A 21,219-nucleotide genomic window follows, 5' to 3' on the forward strand; every position below is an offset into this window, starting at 1 on the left:
CACGCATTCAGAATAACAGACGACTTCCACTGCTCTGGGCATTTCTCCCTATATTTTACTGTGGTGATTCTACTTTTTCTGGAGGATAAAAACCAAAGACTATATCCTTCAAAGTATCATACTAATAAACAACTAAGTGGCTATTCATACACTTAACTATACTTTCTTTGATCAAAATGTTATGATTTACTTGATAATGTATCTCTGTACACTTCTAATTGCTTAATAAACCCTAGTCCCTAGATGCCAATATCCTATACCTAGCAAGTGTCATTTCACACAGTTCTAATTACATCCCAGGAAATCTATTCAGAGAAGAGGTGGCCAATATTCAGAAGCTATATTTCCTTACACTGCCCAAGTGACCAGAATAACCAAAATATTTGAAGTGAACTGAAATTTTTTATAGTTAGGAAAACACTTGAGAGTAACTCCCAGGAATGGCACATAGAAGGAGAACAGCCAACGTGGAATGCATTTTGTATCATTCAGTTAATATCTGCTACAGCAAGTCCATTTTCAAGGCAGATCCCATTGTTTGTTTGTTTTGTTTTACTGCTTATTATGGAAACCTGGGGAAAGGAGAAAAAGGAAAAACAATTAAAATGTAGGTAATGGGCACCTGAGTCAGGGAAGAATATAAAGCTGTCTTTCTAGTTTTAATTTTGTCATGGATTTTTCATTTCTTGATGGTGCCAAAGTGCAAAGTAAATACCTGAGAATGAAAGTACAAACTCCAATGCGAAGTTCCACATCTGAAAGCTTTCTAACTATAAGATTTCATTGAAATGTACAAATATTGGATCTGGTTAATTTTGCTGTGTAATGTTTTTTCATTTGTAAGTTATTTATAATAAATTTTAGTAAATTGAAGAAAGATAAAATTTTTGAAACATTGTCTCCCTACCCAAGATTTATCTTCATCTCTATATACTCTAAGTGGTTCCTCTTTGTTTTTTTCTTTTTAAAGTCTATGTTTATAAAATACTCATGTATAGAACCATACTGTCATTGTAATACTTGGCATCAAATGTATGTGGAGGAGAGAAAAACACACTCTGCCCCCAAATGATATACAGTCAGCTTGAAGAAAAAGCAAACCCACAAGCAACCAGCTACACCAGAGATGATGAAATTATCAGTAAATGAAAAAGAATATACAAATATCACCTAAGAAATCTTCATATACGTTCCATCAAATATTCAGACCTAATGTTTGTAACCTGTTCTGCGATCATCTTTCACTTACTCCCCCACCTCCCAAGGTCTCACTACATTTGCCTGCCATTCCTCTGCTTCTGGAGTGCTGGGACTACAACAGAGCACCACACACAGAGACTTCTTTCATAACTGACAATTCTGGACTTATTATTTTACTACCAATCTTTTGTAGACAAGGAAGTTAAAAAAGGAACTCTTCCTCTCATTGAATAACTGACAAATGTGAGTGTGTGTGTGTGTGTGTGTGTGTGTGTGTGTGTGTGTGTGTGTGTGTAGAAAAGCAAATGAAACCAACTATGCTTCCATTGTATAGTTATTAACCCATCACAGTTCTCCAATTCTTCCCTCATTTTCTTCACTGCACCTTTCACCTGTGAGAAGCTGTGTGGCATGTATGTGCACACACTGGAAACCTCATTCCTACTGTCAGCGATGTATATCATCAACATGCTTGAATCAAAACTGTTTTAGGTTTCAGAACTTTTCTTTGAAACACATGTATAGACTATCCTTAATTTCTCCCTTCTAATCAATATGACTACAGATTGGCAGTTGAGGCACCCCTAGTCTGAAAAGTCTACATCTGAAATGCTCCAAAATCTGAAACTGAAGAATGTGTCAGTATGGAAACCTTCAGCCTTCAGATTTCAGTTGTTTCAACTGTGCGGATAAAGCAGCCAACCAATCTAAGTGGGGGCTGCAGTTCCCTCCACTAATGTGATGAAATGGCAGTGACTTCCAAGTGGAGGAAAGAGTGCAGATGCAGCAACCAGGCATGGAATTTAGAGTGAGTTACTGCTGGCTTTCCGGAGTTTCACTAACTGCTGAGAGGAAGAGGGCACATTTTCCCACTCCCAGAACTAGAAGACAGCATTTCAGTTCCTATTAAACAAGCTCAGCTTGATCACACAGATTGTGATTCCTTTCTTACCTTTGTGTGAGGACTCTGACTTTGAGAAATGACGAGTGGCACTGTGCTGGTTTGTAAAATGGGTATGGTCCAGATCCTCAGGGCCCATCACTGTAGGTGGTGGTGGTCTGCAGGGAGTCAGAATGTAAAACCTCTAAGTGATGTTTTCTACAGTTCCATCTCTCACTGAGCAACATGGCAAAAGTTTTTTCGTAGAGTGGGAACGCCACTGTGCTTCAGAATTCTCAGCTTAGTTCCTGGGCAGCTGCATGTCCTTGAACAAATTATTTCTGCCTTACTGTTCTTGTTGTCTGTAACTCACTAAGCATATTTTCCCAGTATCTAACGTGTGTGGCAGTGTGCTACAGAAGCAAATGTAAGTGAGATACGGTCTGCCATTTACTTCATTTTGCCAGATTTTACCAAGGAAACAAAGAAGTGACTAAATAAATACTTAATAAAGCTAAGAAAAGAAGAAAACAAGGAGTCAGAAAGGGCAGAGCCAATCAAGAATGGGAGAACATTCATGAACAATGGGGCTCTTTATCCACTAGGTGGCAAAGTCCATCTTAAAAACACAGGGTACTTTCTGTGCAGCCCACGTACAAGGTTTTATGTCAAAGAGAAACAATGTCAAAAAAGGAAATTTTTAAATTCTAAATATTTATTAATTTAATCATTTAATATAGAATTTTGCAAATAGTTGGCACTGATAAAAATGAAAAGATCAGTTTAATTCCATTTAATTTTCCAAAGGCATAGTCAAAATTTTGCATTAAAACACTGAGCCAGATTAAAATATATTAATAGTATATCCATACTATTGGATCTTTTGTCTAATAATAAGGTGTAATAAGTACATTGAGGTTTGAAAAGTTGTAGCCAGTTTGGTACAAAATTGACTGGGAATCTAAAATTAAAGCAATTGCGTTTGAATTTCTCCACTTATCCTTAGCAGAAATCACTTGAAATGACACCTGGTATGCACAGGAGAACTCCACATATCTCAGTGTGAATCTACAGCATAGCTGTGCATGGAAGCATGGCAGGTGAGGTGAGGGGCTGACCCAAGTGTATACACTTGTTAAGCACAGACAACACAGTTGTTAACAATCAGCACTGTCCAGAAACAGTGCTCTGACATGTTTATCAGCAGGAACAGCAGAGCCTGCACATATGAAATGTGTGTCTGTATGTTCTCAAATGGAAGCAGTAAATCAAAGTCTGTGCTCTGTGCAGCCCAAAACCCAACAGAACACAGTACGAGAACCAAGGGCCAGCTAGAATGATCTCTTTATCCTTGTATTGCAAACACTCAAATGTCACCTGAAAATACATTTTTAATTGTATGTTTTTATGTTTGTCCCTGCTACATGTATAAAAACACAGTAAGCACAGCAATACTTTCCTTCCGAATCATGTGCCTACAAACACTGTCTCTGTCGTCTGTTTGTTTTCTCAATGTTAACTGACAACCTAACACCTTAGAAAGTGACATGAGACATGTTAGGAAGAACTGAGACACAAGGGCCTAAAGATGAGAGCCAAGACCAAGAAAAGTGTATCGTTTATCACTGGAGCAGAGAGGTCTCCTTAATTTTTCCTAAATCTCACCAGGGACCCCAAACCTGAAGACAAAAGCACTGGACATTCATGCAGGGACAAGCAAGTCACTCTAAGATACCCTCAGTTCTCTTGCTATGTTGCTCTGTTCAGCTTTTTTTTAAATATTATATATTTTAACTTTAACTGAAATAGAATTACATCACTTTCCTCTTCCCTTTCATTCCTCCAATCCCTGACACACCCCTCCCCATTCTCAAGTTGGTAGTCACTTTTCCTTTGCTTATATTTGTTACATACATATATAACGCACGTAGAATGTATACACAAATACACGCACGCACGCACGCACGCACGCACCTATATACAATACAACCTGCTGAGTCCATTTGTGTTGTTTCTGTGCTTATGGTTTCCAGCTGACTACCCTGCACTGGACAACCAGCAGAGGGCTCATCCCAGGGCGAGGCTAACCCTCCTCCCAGCAGTCAATAGCTGCCTACAGTTCTTTGTTTAGGGGTGGAGCCCAGCAAAGAGTCCCCCTCCCTTCCATGTTAACATGTCCATTGCTATTGCTATTGTTCAGGTCTTGTTTTTGCAGCCACTTTTAGGAGAGACTGTTTCCCAGCGCACTTCCTTGGGTGGTACAGGGAACACATCTAGACTTACTGTTTCCTACACAATCATGTTGCAATGGAGAGGATTGTTTCCAAGTTAGTAATATTTATTGTTAAAGATGGGAAAACTCTTACTAATCAAGAGTTTATTCGGTAGTTCTGTTACAATTACCTGCTTCCTTCTCTTCTCATAAAATTATATTTTTAATTAGTAAGATTGCTAAGAGTTCCTCATCCTCTGGTTGCCTGCACCTGAGTCAGGCTAAGCGGCTCGCTAGGCTTTTCATACCCAGTGTTTTGACCCATGTCACTTAATAATCTGTTAGATTGTAAGCTTCCTAACAACAAAGAAATCTTCACTTTTAAAGACTGTTTCTCTTAGGTCTGTCTAAGTATGAGATAATCAAAAGATGACTGAGTACAGATGAATATCATGATATTCATGTGAATGTGCTAGAAAGTAAAAGAGACTTGTAAATGTTCTAAACTTTTCTATGGTAAGAACTAAAATAGTCACTGGCATTTTCAGTATAAAATCCTGGGGTTGGAACTTTGTTTTGTTTTTCTTTCCTTAGACAAGTTTTCTTCCCAAGTGGCTTAGAAGACAACCTCCTCCGCCTCAGCCTCACTGGGCTGTTAGTGTGCACAAGTACACCCTCTGCAGTTTCTGCAGTGTGCACAAGCACGTCCTCTGCAGTTTCTGCAGTGTGCACAAGCACACCCTCTGCAGTTTCTGCAGTGTGCACAAGCATGTCCTCTGCAGTTTCTGTAGAGTGCACAAGCACACCCTCTGAAGTTTCTGCAATGTGCACAAACACGTTCTCTGAAGTTTCTGCAGTGTGCACAAGCACGTCCTCTGCAGTTTCTGTAGAGTGCACAAGCACACCCTCTGAAGTTTCTGCAATGTGCACAAACACGTTCTCTGAAGTTTCTGCAGTGTGCACAAACACGTCCTCTGCAGTTTCTGCAGTGTGCACAAACACGTCCTCTGAAGTTTCTGCAGTGTGCACAAACACATCCTCTGCAGTTTCTGCAGTGTGCACAAACACATCCTCTGCAGTTTCTGTAGAGTGCACAAGCACACCCTCTGCAGTTTCTGACTTGGAATTAATCCACGCTACTGACTGATCCTTAATTCCCACAAGGAAGAGAAAAAAACTTGGAATAACAAAAGAAATTGGAATGCTGACAGTGGATACTCCAAGCTCCTCATGAGAACTTGCTGTTTGTTTTGTTGTTGATATTGTTGTTAACTGATGCCACTGCTAAGCTGAAGCATTACACAGACGGACCATGGAAGCTCATGTTCTCTCCTTTACACTAACTCTATCTATGCAAATAGTTACCCAACCTTTCCATCCTGATTAAATGTGAAAGAGGAAGCAGATGCTATGCAAAATGCACACCCTCACAAACCTGTTAACTATGTGAGGTTTATACTAGGAAATAGTTTCATAAAATCCTTATTCATTTATTTTCTCATATACACAATATTTTAGCAAGTAATTAGAACAAGTATTCCTTTCAGTACACAGAAGACATATGGATCTATGGCTGTGCAACTGACTCCACAGTAATTCTTAACAGCCACTGTAAAAGATCACTTGGTTGTTCACTTTCAATATGCCCACGAGTCTTCAGAGGACCTATTTATATTCTGCAAACTTGTTTTCCATTTTAATGAACCTTTAGGAACAGCCATCCCAGAGTGCCCTGTTTTATCTGCTGTCAAAGATATTAGTGTTCAAAAGGGTCAAACAACTTTGAAGGCTGAACAAAAACACCCCTAAAAATCATTTGAACTTATGTGACTAAATAAAAACCAGATATTTACCTCCCGAGAACAGACTGTCTCTTCCTTTGCGTGGATACTATAGGAATGTACAGAACTATAAATGTAAACATTCTATATGTGCTTAAGCAAAGGTAAAGAACAACAGATTTTACATAAGATTATGTTCCTACTGTCACCAGAGCAATTTATTTCCAGTATCCTTTCCTGAAAGGAGTTTATCTTTTGAAATCACATAAGCTTAAATGCACATTTTAAAAATAACTTTTACTTATATATATGTTGTATGGGTATGTGTTCAAACTTGTGTTGGTGCACATGTGTGTGCTGAGGCATGTGCACATGTGTGCACATGGAGGTTTAATATTAATGTTTGATGTCTCCCTCAATAGCCTTTTACTTTTTTTTGAGTCAGAGCCTCTCACTGAACCCCGGCTAGTCCAGCTAACCAGTTTGCCTTGAGGATGTGGTCTCTGCCTCCCAGGTGCAAGGATTACAAGTGACCACCACGCAGGATAGTTTTGCCTGAGTTTTGGGGATCAGGACTCATGTCTACAAGGGAAGCCATCTTTAAAGCCCAGTAATTTTAATAACTATTAAGTTATGATTAATGTCAAGGTTTTATTAATTCAGGGTGGTTGAACTATTACTAGTGTATTTTCTTTCTTTTCTGTTTTATTCTTTCCTGGAGACCTGGTTTCCTGTATACAGACAACAGTGACCTTGGCTTTTTAACCTTCTTCCTCCATTTCCCTACTGCTAGGATCAACACACAAGCACCACCACATCCAGTTTCTGCAGTGCTGGGACCAAACCCAGCATTTCTCTTATGCTAGGTAACATTTCTACAAACCAAGCTGTATCCCCAGCCCCTATTGGTTCATCTAAACCAGTTTGAATGCATACATAAAAACATAAAAATAGAACCTATTTATAAGGTAACATAATTCACCCCTCATGTGTGTTGTCTAACACTCAAGTCTGATTAAACATATCTAGCTCCTGTTTTATTATTGCTTTTATTACAATATTTATTGTATTTTACTCTTTGTGCACATGGGTGTTTTTGCTTGCATGCATGTCTGTGAAACACATGTATGCAGTGCCCCTGAAGGCCAACAGTGTTGGCTCCCATGTGACTGTAGTTACTCATCATTGTAAGCTGCCATGTGGGTGCTGGGGATAGAAGCCATGTCTTCTGAGCAGCCAGTGCTCTTTACCACTGAGCCACTGAGTCACTGCTCCAGTCCCATCATTTCTTTTCTAAAAGGTGTATTTATTTTTATCTATGTGCATGTGTGTTTGCCTACATATATTGCATGCACCACTTGTATACTCAGTGCCCCCAGGAACTGAAATTATAGGTGGTAGGGAGACACCATGTGGGTGGTTGGGAACTGAAGCCAGGTCCTCTGTGAGTCATCTCTCCAGCCCCTATGCATTCTTGAAATATACATATCACAACTGCTATTTATAGTTTTGCTCCTGCTAAATACTGAAGCTTCTTGTTCCTATTTACAGATTAACTTCCGTGGATCAAACTTCCCTTACTCATCTCCCGTTTTCTCCATGCCATCCTTCTGTATTCACTGTTTCTCTCACATTTCCATCAAACATTCTGAAAAGGCAATACAAACTAATAAAGAAAAAAGAACTTGCTTCTCCAGACAGCAGCTCCTCGATGCTGTGACTGTGTGTGTAAGGAAGAACACTGAGCACAGCCAGCTACCTGCTACAGGGAGACTCAGTCTGTAACAAGACAATTAACTGCACATGCACATACAGGTGCGCGTGCGCGGGTGCACCAACTCCCCCCCCCCCACACACACACACAAATGCTCTTATCCAGTGAGCTATCTTCTCAGCCCCAACAAAAGTTTAAAATCTGAGATTTTAATTTAGAAATTGGTTAATCTCATCTCTCTCTAGTTGAGGGCACAACTTCTTAAATACGAAGAGGTAGTCCTAACAAAAAACAAGAAAGAATTCTCCTTCTATCCCAGTGTCCATTATAAATAATTTATGCAATCCAATGTAAGACTCTGAACAGGTTTTGAAAATAACCCCGTGATACTTGAAACTACCTTTCAATTGCAGAGTTTTGGCTCTTTGCTAGCAAGAATAGTCTTCTCAGACAACTGATGCTCACTACCCCAAAGCTAACTTCCTTTTCTCCTTTTTAGGGGTCATCTTACCGTGACGGCCTGTCAATCTTGGAACGGTGTGCTTCTTCACTCTCTTTTGACTTTGTGTGTGTTGACTTTGCTTTTGACTGTGGACAGAAAAACAAAACACAAACAACAGGAAAGGTGAGCTTTAGAAAATATCTATTCCCCAACAAGCTTTCCTTTAGGAAATTCAGGCTACACTTAACTGAATAACAAAATATTTTTCTATGCAGTCATTCGGGCCAAAAACTGACAAACACAATGGTCTGGTGCAGTCTGCCTGGGCCACCAGATTAGTGGGTCACACACCACAGGCACACACACACACACACACACACACACACACACACTACACACTATACACATTGTGGTCCTCACGGGCCTTCACAGCTGAAATCAGTAACGAAAGAGCTACACAGCTGACCAGATCCAGAAGACACAGCGGATGGAATCTGGATTTGAGCTCTTAAGTTCTTTTCCGTATATCTGACTCAGGGTGAAAACTTTCCAACCAGCCAAGTAAAGCACATTTCAAGTCAAATTTTCTAAGAAAGGATTTGTACCAGTAAAACGGAAATATGAAATATGGCAAGTTGCAAAATACAGAATATGCAGACTGTAAAAGGCAAGACACTCCCTAGCTAGGTAGCTAAACTATCTTTACTTGGTCAAAGAATCTGAACATCTGTAGCTTCTTTTATGTAGCAGAAACATTTGGAGATGCTGAACTCAGGAAATAAATACATTAATTAGTACACATCTCAAATTACTAAAGAGATATAATTCATATAAAAATAATACTTCCATTTGTTTTAAGACTGGTACTTAGCAAGTAAGTAAAGGGAAAAGGTTAAGTGATATTATCAGTACAGTTTCAGGGTTATTTTCTCTCACAATAATTACAGAAACTGAGGCAGGACCAGAGACCTAGAAGAGGAATACAGAGAAAACAGTGCAGAGATTAGGTGTGTCACGAGTACATATTCTAGGCTGCATGTTCCTAAGCTAGTAGAAACTCTTACTTCTTTACTCCAATAATTCTCTTCCTCCTTGCATGCTCTCCTACACTACTTGGCTTTGCATCCTTAGCTGTCTGTAATTTGTCCTACTCCAGTGACCCTCCTGCTCAGCCTCTTCAGCGTATCCTCCTGTCAGCATCCACACAACTAGCTCTCTTCCTCTCACTGTCAGGAAAGGATACCTTTGTGTTCCCACACTGGTCGGAGTGGTACGTTGCACACAAATACTGATTGCTAAATTGAACCTGCAACCAGTGTACACAATAATTAGATTAACTTATAGAGGAATGATGATGCGCAGCTACTTCTGATTAAGGAGGAAAAGATAATAGTCCCAGGTCCTGCTAAAGTGTTCCTGTACTGAGACATAAGCAATGGTTGCTAGGGATATGAATTTACTTGCCAGTCCCCCAGCTATCAAACACAAACAGCTGTGTGAAAGGGCAGACGGACAAGGGAGGCACACAGGGAAAACAGGGCAATTGCAGCTCACTGTGGAAGGATGGAAAGCAGGGGAAAACTATGCATCCTTTTACAATGTAAGTATATGAAAACAGATCCCTGCCCCTGAGTCTCAGCCTGCAAATGATCAAAGTGAGTTTTGCAATCTGAGCAGTACCAATTCAATGACGTTTTTCATTGTGAAACAACCATGACATATAAGTTATGTATGTAATGCAGGTATTTGTTTTACATATCCAAAACGGATTTTCAGAGCTCATCGTAAAAGCAGAGTCCTGTTTTCATCTCTCATTTAAAAGCGAAGCAAAACAGAAAAGGCCCCACACTACCTTACACTCAGAGTCATGTTTCCTTTTGTCCAAAGATGACTTTTCTCGCTCTTTGGCTTTCTTGTAAGCTTTCTTTTCTTCAGCCATCAAAAGTCGAGCAATTTCCTAAGATATGGGCAATATCATGAGTCACAGATTTGAGGTTGTTTCTCACAATCTAGGGCAATCTCATGAAAATGAACTCACCTCATCCTGGGCAACCTGAGCTGCTCTTATGTCCACATGTGTAGCCTGTGGATCAGAAACACAACAGATAACTGGAATATGTGCTGTCCATTTAAAATATCTTATATAAAATACATTGGAGTTTGAAATTAGCTGTAGCTGAATCTCTGAAGTTGATGGTCAGTGGGCATATTTTCACCAGGCAGAATGAAGGGACTTTGCAACTCATTCAACAGGATATTTTAGACAGCTACCAAAACTTATTAACACAAAAATCAGGATACGGAGTTCTGTTGTTAATGCTTATCAATACACAGTGGATGTAAAAGGCCTCCGTATCAAATAAGACACATTCCTATAGCCGAAGTGAATGCCTGAAACTGCAGACATTACAGAGACTGCTTTGTCTATGCGTACAAACTCAAAATGGTTTAATTTACAAATCAGCCACAGGAAGAGATCAATAACCCCAATAATGAAAGACACCGCTTTTAATAATATTGTACTTAAAGTACTTATTTTTAATCACAGATAACCAAAATGACAGAAAGTAAACCGTGGGTAAGTGGGATGATATTTGACTCCACTTTCACTGTCTTGATTTCCCCGACCATTAGAAAGACACCAGATTTCAACTGATGGAACCATAATGCCAACAATGGAACTCTATAATGTTTACTACAGACTGAATTAGGATTTGGCTTGCACATACAGTCCTACCACTTCCCTTGAACTCTACCCTAAATGTACTCACCAAAAGTTCTTCCTCTTGCAATTTCCGGGCAATTTCAGCATCATACCACTCCTGGTCCCTGTGGGTCGCTCGGGCAGAAGGACAGACAGCTTCTTTTACTCCCCTTGGTTTCATTCCTAGAAAAATCTCAATTTAATGAGGTAACTGTGGCTGTTTTCTGAAAAGATGAAAAATATTAGGAAGAGGGCATTCTCTCTTAATATTTAACACTGATGATTATAGATTGTACATTGGAGATTTCAGTGAGAGGTACATTGAAATGAATTTTTCCTGGGCATGGAAATAGTAACACACAATTCAAACATTTTAACAAAGTTACTTCCCCAAATCTGCCTGGTAGAACCATTTCTCACAATTTCTTCTACAGCAAATAGTCATACAAGATACTAGAATGAAAGCAAGTTTTCAAAGCAGAAACCGAAAAGAAGAAAAACAAAGCCACTAAAATCGAAAAGACTGAAGAGAAAAGGCAGCTCCAGGATCAGTTTTACTGTGGTTTAGACACCCAAGAGAAAGGCTTCCTCTCAGGCCCTGCAGCCTACGCATCTTCCTGCAGAACAGACAGGGCCATCTACAAATGGGGTGAAAACGTGTCAAAAATGACACTGCTTACCCTCTGTCGATACACAAAACCATTTGCTCTAGATCTTTCCTACAGCTTTGACCCATCTGTTATTGACATTACAAAATTTTATGGAAAACACAACATAGAGAAAACATCAGAGAGTGCAATGACCTCAGAACTGTGTTCCTCTAGAGAGAAAGGGACAAAGAGAACTGACTGACAATTATGCTTTGTCACTTTGTGATGTTAAAGGAACACACAGCCTTCTATAAATTTCAAACAAGGCAAAAGTTAATGTCATTTCAAAATTGTGAATACTTGCTTTACTTACCTTTACAAGTTACAGTTAGTCAACAGGGTGAATATATTACCTCAGAAATAATAAAATCTTTTCATGGAATTCATAGACCAGGCATCTTGTATAATCATCAGTAAATGGACACCAAAGAAATACAAAATTTATTCTGATAAGCTCTCCCTGCACTACTGTTCAGAGCCCCTATCACCTACCTGAATCACTTATGAGTACTTGACCAATATTAAGATACTGTCTCCAACACCATGTATTCTAAATTGAGTAGCCTGGGTGAGCTCTTGCATTGGGCATCTATTTTAAGCATTTCCAATGGATTCTTATCTTCAAGCAACATGGGAGCAATTGGCTCAGCACAGTGGGCCATCAAGATAAATATAAGTTAAAATAGCTAGCAAAATACCTCATTACATTTGATTCATAAGCTGCTAACACATATACATACATGAAAATAAAATTGTATTTGGAGAATCTGGTTTACCTTATAAAATCTACTTTTATAGACATTCTACCTAACATTATGGTAAATTTAAAATAGAGACTCATGTGTGTGTATATCTTATCATAAAAATGATGAGAAAGCTTGTCTTTCTTAACTCACACTTCCCAGGACCTAACTCTACAGATCACTACAAACCACCTCTAGTGGTACTGAATCCTATGCTGATCTGGCCTGGTTTACAACAGATTTCTGACTTGTTTGGGATATTCTCAAGAACAGGACATATGCAATTGAATAAATATACTTGTCTGAATTACGATTTGTATGATTTGTATTTAGAAAGTCAGATTTCAGAAAAAACAACTAAACTTAAGTAGGGAACTTGACACTGGGTAAAGTCAGTGAATGGATAAATTGCTGTACCATACTCCAATCTATAGAAAAGAAACAAGTTCAGTGAACAGCCTAAAGCCTCGCTGAGGATGATAAATTATGCCTGATTTTCCACCTAGTGAAATGCTACATGTAGATATATTCAGCTTTCAAAATACCCAACATTTTTTACTAGTGGGGTCTTCTATTCTATGCAACAAAATTAACTATGGAAACATCACTTTAAATACTAACAGAGGTGCAGTCAAATGAACAGTATTATTAAGCTGTCAGGATGATAACACAACTACTATCAGTTTAAAAGAAATACAATTCCATTAATAAAGTCAGAATTTGAACCACTCTGTCTCTCAGGCCCAACCACACAGATGATGACAGTTTACTCAGATTCTTGCACATCACTGGCATTTGCAATTCTCATTTCACAGAAACACTCAGCCTAAGACAATGGATTTCAGCACAGGCAGGACTGCCTCCCCAACTACAGTGTCCTCTAGACCTGAAGCAATAAAAGGTGTTTTAAGTATATAGTGCATTGGAAAGCTGTCATTATAAAAACAGAGAAGACTTGTACATCTTGGCTCTCTAAAGACAATCCAGAAACTGCTCTTAAATAGATCAGCCACATCTCAGCTGTTCCCCTTTCTTGATCTCCCTCCTTCCTCCCTTGTTCTTTTTGTGTGGTGCTGCAGATGGCCATGCTAGGCAAGTGCTCTACGCAGAGCAACACCTCCAGTTTTCATACAGTTAACCTGTTTCTTACCCTTTCCAGTTAACATCCTACAGTCAGAGATGCAAAGACTTCCCAAAAGAAACACAAATGAACTGTTCTCTTTAAATAAAATTTGATATAGTAAGATAAATGGGAGTGGAGACCTCACTAGACAGAGTCTTACCATGCAGCCCTGGATGACCTACAACTCACTATGTAGACCAGAATGGACTTCAACTCACAGAGATTCTTCTTATTCTGTTTCCCAAGTGCTGGGAATAGAGGTATGCACCTGTAACCAAGAAAAACTAAAAATGCTAGTATTGGAGATAAATTTACACTAAGTATGATTTAAAACAAAATGTAACTGATGAGTTTTTGGTATTACGTACGCATATTTTATAAGAAGTCATTTGACATTTAGGGCACATCCTAATGCATCTGAGTCAGAATTCACAACAGATAAGTGCAGTAGTTAAGGCCCTGGAGAGTGAGAAGCTAACCTGTGTAACCAATAAGCTGTCACAGATGTAAGCACAGTGCGTTCCTCTCAGAGTGAGAGAGCCGTTTAAGTGTTCTACGGAGAGTCAGTCGACTCTCCCTGGAATCCAGCAGGTCCATTCTCAGCTGACTTCCTGCACCCCTCTTCTGCAAACACTCCTGGACCCAGTGTTGTCGTCCTGCTGGTTCATTCACCGATAACTGACAGGAATCTCGCACATACCAACCACACCTTTAAGAACTGTGACTGTCTTCAATAGCAAGAGCTGACACCAGTGCCTGATTACTATTTCTTAGTGTAATCTCCTGACCACACTGAGAAGGTTCAAAATCAAATGCCAATAGGAACTGGGAAGTACAAGGTCTAAAGCAGGCTGAGTATAAAATGATAAGTAAGCCCTATGCAGTACTCATTGTAATCATTTTAGTAGCTATAACCGCCGTGTTCTCTAAACCCTTGTATTAACAGAGCAAACATTTACTTACAGCCCCAGAACTGAAGACTAAGTTGATGCTTAGTTTCAGGTCCCCAAACTTCTTTAAAAACCCTGAGGCTTGACTAAGTGAGAATGTGCAGTGTTAATGCATGTGTGTATGGACGCCTGTAGTTAATGAGTGTTTTTCTTGCTCCCTCTCAATTTCATTCTTGTTAAATTTAGAACTAACCATTTCTGGCCAGGGTAGCTATCCAGCATGTTCCAGGGATCCACTGTCTGTCTTTTGAGTACTGGGATTATGGGCATCTGCTAAGGCTGCCTGACTTTTGTCTGGGTTCTCATACCATGTAGTAAGCGAGCCAACTCTTCAGCCCTTACCCTCTTGGTTTCTTTACAGGTGTTGAGAACTTGGGTATCTTGGCACTTAGAAGAACTTCAGAATTAAGAGTTGCACATTAAACCAGAAAAGGTAACTTAAAACAATGATTTTTAAGCTTTAATTATGTAAGTACCACTTATAGATTTGAAATATTCCAAATTGACTCAGAGATTTCCAGTTTTAGAAAATATCCTACCCTAGCTATCTCTGATAAAAATGATCTGAATGTCCATAATCTGAAAGTACTTAAAAAGACTGCCTCTCTGATGTCTCACTTACAGACGAGAAAGATGAGGTCTAAAGGATAAAATACTTCTAGTCCCACTGGCAGATAAACATTTAAGTCAATTACAACCAGTGCTGGAAGCCGCAGGATTATGCAGTAGGGATTCAGCCATCATTGGTAAAGGTCAACCAATCAGAACCAAGGGTTCTGGTGGAGGATTAAGCCCAGACCCAAGATATAAGTCATATTGGAGTTACTGACTTTTGAATGAATTGGCTGTTTCTTGCTATAGATGTCTTGCTGCAGAAGTCATAGCTTATTCCCATCTGTTACAAATTTCAGTTTTATTTCCCACAGTTTAGAAGTGTTTGATCGCCGGGCAGTGGTGGCGCACACCTTTAATCCCAGCACTCGGGAGGCAGAGGCAGGCGGATCTCTGTGAGTTCGAGGCCAGCCTGGGCTACCAAGTGAGTCCCAGGAAAGGCGCAAAGCTACACAGAGAAACCCTGTCTCAAAAAACCAAAAAAAAAAAAAAAAAAAGTGTTTGATCATTTATTGGGCACAATTTCCCCTATGCATTTGGGATATATTGATAATATCCACTAGCTATGTGTAAAAATAGTCAGATAATCAAAACCTGTTTCCCACAACTGGCCTTTGTTCCTTTCTCCAATGTAAACGTAGAGATCTGCCTTCCTGCAATTATCTTTATTGGCAGGCATTTGGTCAGTGTTTAGGGTCCAAGCAAAAGTATCTCATTTGAGACATTTCCAGACACACCAAGGACATAGAGTTACTACATGTCTGAAATGATAATTCATAGCCAATTAGAGAACAAGCATGCCCTAGTTTTACCACACCTATAGATAAAAGAAGCAATGACCTAGACTAACCTCGCACTAAAAGATTCTTAACTCCTTGTACTTACTTTCACCTTGGTTTATTAACACAAGATTTTGGCTTAGAGATTTATTGCTTTGCCCTGAGGAAATAACAGGAAAGGTAATCAGATTTGCTCATTCCTGAAGGAAAGTAAACTTTCCCACAGACATGCTGAAAACCTGTGCCACAGTGGCCAGAGCAGCTGGAAGGTGCCAGGTTCTGTTTCTTGTGCAGAATAGGCTTAGATCCTCCCTTCCTTTTAACCACTTAAGGCAAAAGTTGTAATCCCTAAGATCTGAGAGCTTCCTTTGAGCCAGCCAACACTGCTGCATTATTCCTCTGCTGCTTACGCAGGTTGCCTAGCTACTGAGGACAGTGACCCGGCCCGCTGGAAAAGCAGCACTGGAGCCACTTGGAAGCGGCGCATGAAGAAAAAGACAGTTTTTACCTTCTTCGTGACTTTCACTGATTATAGACTTTGAGCTTATTACCTAGCCACACTTAGGAATACAGTTTAAGCACATGAATTCCTCTCTTAGATTCCCTTGATGATTTAATCTCTAGTTGACCTTATCAAGGAGCCTCCACTAACCACTCCATGAGTGAAAGCTGACAGTTCTTGCTCTGTGTGTGAATCTTATCTGCCTTGGTGATCCCGAGAAATTCAAGACTCACATTGCATTGCCAAAAGAATTACTGTTGTAAATGTATATAAGCCGGTATCCTCGCTGTAGAAAAAAACTTACTTTTTGAAGAGACATGGATAGAAAGAATATAGTGTGAGTGGATTCATTCTTTATCTCTCAGATCCTAGTTCCTTCATTTATTATAGCATTTCTTTTGGACCCTGTGAGAAGGCCTTTAAGGCTGGTCCTTAAAAGCCTTCGCTAAACCAGATCTTCTTGGTTTGCTTAATAAAACCAAAAATCCAAGAAGTTTCAATTTAGAATCAGAGTATCTGATGCAAGGCTGTGGCAACAATGACTAGTACTTGGGATGGGCACCCATACTGGCAACCTGGTCCTGGAGAATCCTCCAACTCAGCATGCTCTTACAGGAGAACAGTACAGATTTTTCCTTCTTCCTAGAGACGTAAGATCAATGGGAACCTCATACAATACCTGGCTCCAAGATTTATTTTAAAGATAGAAGTTCAAATTGAACAGAGACAAAGGTTGCCTACGATGCTTTTTAAACTGACAGACTTTACACATAGGACCTCCAACAGGGCGATCCATTACCTGCATCATGGTGGTGGTGAAGTTCTTCATCCTCTGAGAAGGGAGGAGTCCTGGGCTTACGTCTCCTTTCTCTGTGGTCACTTTGCCCAAGGTCCCTCCCACACACAATTTCCTTAGAGGGAAGCCCTGTTTTCTGTGAAGACTTGGGTGAAAGTCTGCCATGGTGCCGGGACTGTTTGTCCCAATGCCGAGTTCGAGGGCTACTGTTAGCTTCCCAGTCATCAGATTCAGTGCTCAGAAATACCTCACCGCTGATCTTTGGAAGTGGAGGTTTCCAGAGCCTCTCTTGACCAGCCCGCTTTCTTTCATGCTGATCAATGGCAGTCTGGGCATCCCTCCCTCTGCCCGATCTCTCTGAAGAACAGGGTTCCTCCAGCTCTTCCAAGTTCTCCAACAGATGTCTTGGTTTCTCCTTCTTCTGCTTTATAGTCTTCCCATCATTTTGGAGTCTAGAAAACCTTGAGTATCCAGAACCCAATTCCCTGGCCCTCCTTGACCTTGGCTGGTCTTAGTGGAGGTAGAGGGTATAAAAATAAAAATTGATAGCTTAATACAAGTATAAATTCATTACACAGGGAATCTGGGACTCAATACTAACACATTTTTAGGTGGATAAAATTGCTTTGAAACCTCACAAATTGAGATGTGGAGATGAATACTGACTGGAATGGTCCATGCATACATAGCCAAATAGGTAAAAAGCAAAATTTAAGTGAAATCATTTGAATCATAAAGAATCTGATCATGATTAGGAAGAACTCAGCACATTCATATTTGCCAATAACAAAATGATGGACAACTACCATCAAATCCTACTTTATAAGGCCAATAACAAAACGATGGACAGTGTGATAACTTGAAAGAAAATGCCCCCCATAGGGAGTGGCACTATTAAGAATGTGGCCTTGTTGGAGGAAGTGTGCCACTGTGGAAGGACACTTTGAGGTCTCATATGGTCAAGCCAAGGCCAATGTCTCAGACCACTTCCTGTCGCTTGCAAGTCCAGAAGTAGAACTCTCAGCTCCTTCTCCAGCACCACGTCTGCCTGCCCACCACTATGTCCCACCATGATGATAATGGACTAAACCTCTGAACTATAAGCCAGCCCCAATTAAATGTTCTTCCTTTATAAGAGTTGCCATGGTCATGGTGTCTCTTCACAGCACTAGAAATCCTAACTAAGACATCAACTTCTACTTTATAAAGCCAATCTGCAGCGAGAATAGGTACTAACAATTAGAGGCTGTAAAGTCTTGTAAACCAGTGATGTTTTCTAACAGGGTGAGGTTTCAGTCGTAGATTTCCGAGCATTCTCACTGAAGTGACAGTAAAGATACAGTACAATGTTCTTAACTTCTGCTCAGTTCAAAAATGACCCACAGGTCTCCACCCTCCACGTCCATCCCACCATGTGTCCAAAACAAGCATTCTCAGGTATTTCTGGGACAGCCTAGGTTCTAGTTTGGTGTAGAAGGAGGACAGAGTAGAGCAGAATGTAAAGGAATAAATGACTTGTTATATTGAGGTAATTCTGTTCCTCATTTTAGTTGAATCCTATCAAGGAAAAAGCTAAAAAAGGAATGACATATGGAATACATATACTGGCATCATTTTCCAAATATATTTTAAAATAATCTATACTGTCTTCTATGTATAAAAATAAAATATAAGCTATAAATACAAATTCCCCAGTTCAAAAGAAAAGAAACATACATACATGCTTTTATAGGGTCTTATCAGGCCCAAGCATATTATAAAAACAAGAAAGCAAATTAGTAAGCATTTTGCAAGACCATAGTAACTCTAACATTTCTAAAGCATTTTTACTACACTTTAGAAATGGTAAAAACAAATTTCCGTGCCATGAAAAAACTGCTCGGCTAACTAAGCTGTTCCTTGCTCTAATCAGGCATTTGCTGAATTCTGAAACAGCTTCCACAAGTAGGCAGAGTGAAGGAGTCTTGGTTGGGTTGGGTGTTTTGACTCTAATATGAGTATGTAAGAAGTATGTAAGAGTACTGCATGTATATAAAGATGGAAAGGATATGCTAAATTCAACAGTGATTAAAAAAAAAAAAAACCCTCAACCACCTCAGTTTCCTTTTACATTTCCTTCAAAGGTGGGTCTAGAGTAAAATCTGCTTTCTTCACACACAGTTATAAAACTATATTCTCCATAGTTCAGAGCCTAATTTGTAACTGACATAAAAGTGAAGCCTAACAGTTTCTATGACAAAAACATCTGCTCTTTCAACTCTCATTAACTCACTGGCTACTGGAATTAATGTAATACTGACAAGCTATTAATGATGAGCACATTCAGGGAGGTGGTTTACAGAGTCTATACCAGTGTGCTCATGGACTGGATGAATGGAATCATCATTAAGCACAGAGCAAACACAAAGGATTTTGCTTAGAGATGAATTTACGAGACTATGATTTGTTTTTTAATTCTTCCTAAACAGTTAATTGATAGTAGTTTTATTTTCTATCGTTTACCTATAATGGCATCTTTAAATCTAAGGTAGGAGAGACCACAGTGGGGGATTCTGCTTGAATTTTTTCCAACCCCTTCTGGATGCAGAAAGACATGTGGATGTTCTTGAGACCAAGTTATTTGGCAAATACAACTAATGCCTTTATTGGCAATCTATGTGTGGTGTGTATCACACACACACACACACACACACACACACACACACACACATACACACACTTGTATCTACATTTTAAGTGTGCACCTCCATGTTTGTCATCCAAAGTAAGATCTTGTTTAAACAAAATACAAATGTATATGTGTATATATGTACACATATATATTACTTTAAAGTTTATAAGTCACCCACCAATATTACATTATTTGATCTTTTCAAAATCTATATGAGAAACATATTTTTATAACTTCATTTTAGAGATGAGAAAAATGTCTTAGAGAAGTCAGAGTCAATAACTTCGTCAAACTACAAATTGTCCTAAGGGACTAAAGTGATAGTCTTCAAAAGTTATTCATGTATTAAGAAATAATCACAAATATGAACATGGCACCAGGCAAATGGCTTTGAAGATAAACATGGATTCACAAAGGAATAATTTATGCTATTTTTTCTATGAATGTTTCACAAATATTTTGGATAATTTCAAATTTATAATCTATAGATCGTTGTTTAAGATTTATTAAAGCTTATGTACAGCAAAAGTTGAAAGGGCAAGCATAATGATAGACTGTGATTATTACATAACTAAGGCAAAAATCAGATTTTAAAAGAAGTTAAAGCAGAATCCAAGAATTGATCACGTGTGTTGGGAAAGAATCCTCACACAGAGCATAATGACTGCTTTGTAATGACAAGCTGAATAGCACGGTCCCTATGGAAACCAACCAGGTGTAACTCAAGGGTGTGTAATGAGAACTGTATAGTCAACAACACACATCACTGCCAAAGCCGAAGAAATACCAGTGTCTATACAAGCTCAGAGCGGCCAACACTTTCTATTCCTTAATATTCTCTTAGCACCTTGAAACAAGCATTTATTCCACGCCATTCTCTAGCTAAAATAAATATAATTGTAGGTATTCCTGAAGAAAAAAAGAAAAACCACAAAAAGTTTACATAGTCTCCTATAATAAAGTTGCATCAGGATACCAGTACTGGAATCTAAACACACAGGCTTGAGTACCAGCTCCAGTTAGTATGGGTTTTAATACAAGTACCTAAAATGGACATTTCAGTTGACTCTTCCTCTATCCTAATGTTTTTTAGAATTAAAAATTTAAAATAGAGGGGCTGAAGATATGGCTCAAGTAGTTGTTTCTCTAGATGATTTCCAGCACCCACAAGGAGGCTCATAACCATCTGTAACTCAGTTCCAGAGGATCTGACACCCTCTTCTGGCCTCCATGGGCACATGCAGTGCAAAGACATATGTAAAGGCAAAACACCCATACACATAAAACAAAACGAAAAATTTGAAGTTATTTTTATTATAGTGATAAACAAACAAAATCCACCAGTTCTGCATTTCTAAGATTTTATTCAACACTAAAGAATAATTAAAAAAAAAAACTCTATACCTTCTGGTTCCAAGTATAGAAAACAATGCAACAAACTCTTTTTCTTTGTGTAAGAT

General features: G+C 39.1%; 1 protein-coding gene across 2 annotated transcripts in view; it reads right to left on the minus strand.

The window, feature by feature from the left end:
* Positions 1-382: 382 nt before the first annotated feature.
* Ccdc50 (coiled-coil domain containing 50) overlaps positions 383-21,219 on the minus strand; it is a 64,828-nt gene continuing 43,991 nt past the window's right edge. The window contains exons 6-12 of one of the 2 annotated variants that reach the window (XM_059277809.1): positions 17,092-17,598; positions 11,001-11,116; positions 10,268-10,312; positions 10,082-10,186; positions 8,299-8,375; positions 2,153-2,259; positions 383-572 (exon numbers count right to left, since the gene is read on the minus strand). In XM_059277809.1, the coding sequence (XP_059133792.1) occupies positions 553-572; positions 2,153-2,259; positions 8,299-8,375; positions 10,082-10,186; positions 10,268-10,312; positions 11,001-11,116; positions 17,092-17,598 (977 nt within the window). In that variant the 3' untranslated portion in view covers positions 383-552. The remainder of the gene's footprint in view (positions 573-2,152; positions 2,260-8,298; positions 8,376-10,081; positions 10,187-10,267; positions 10,313-11,000; positions 11,117-17,091; positions 17,599-21,219) is intronic. The other variant, XM_059277810.1, reaches the window with a different exon arrangement.

Source organism: Peromyscus eremicus, chromosome 12, assembly GCF_949786415.1.
Source record: "Peromyscus eremicus chromosome 12, PerEre_H2_v1, whole genome shotgun sequence".
Taxonomy (NCBI): domain Eukaryota; kingdom Metazoa; phylum Chordata; class Mammalia; order Rodentia; family Cricetidae; genus Peromyscus; species Peromyscus eremicus.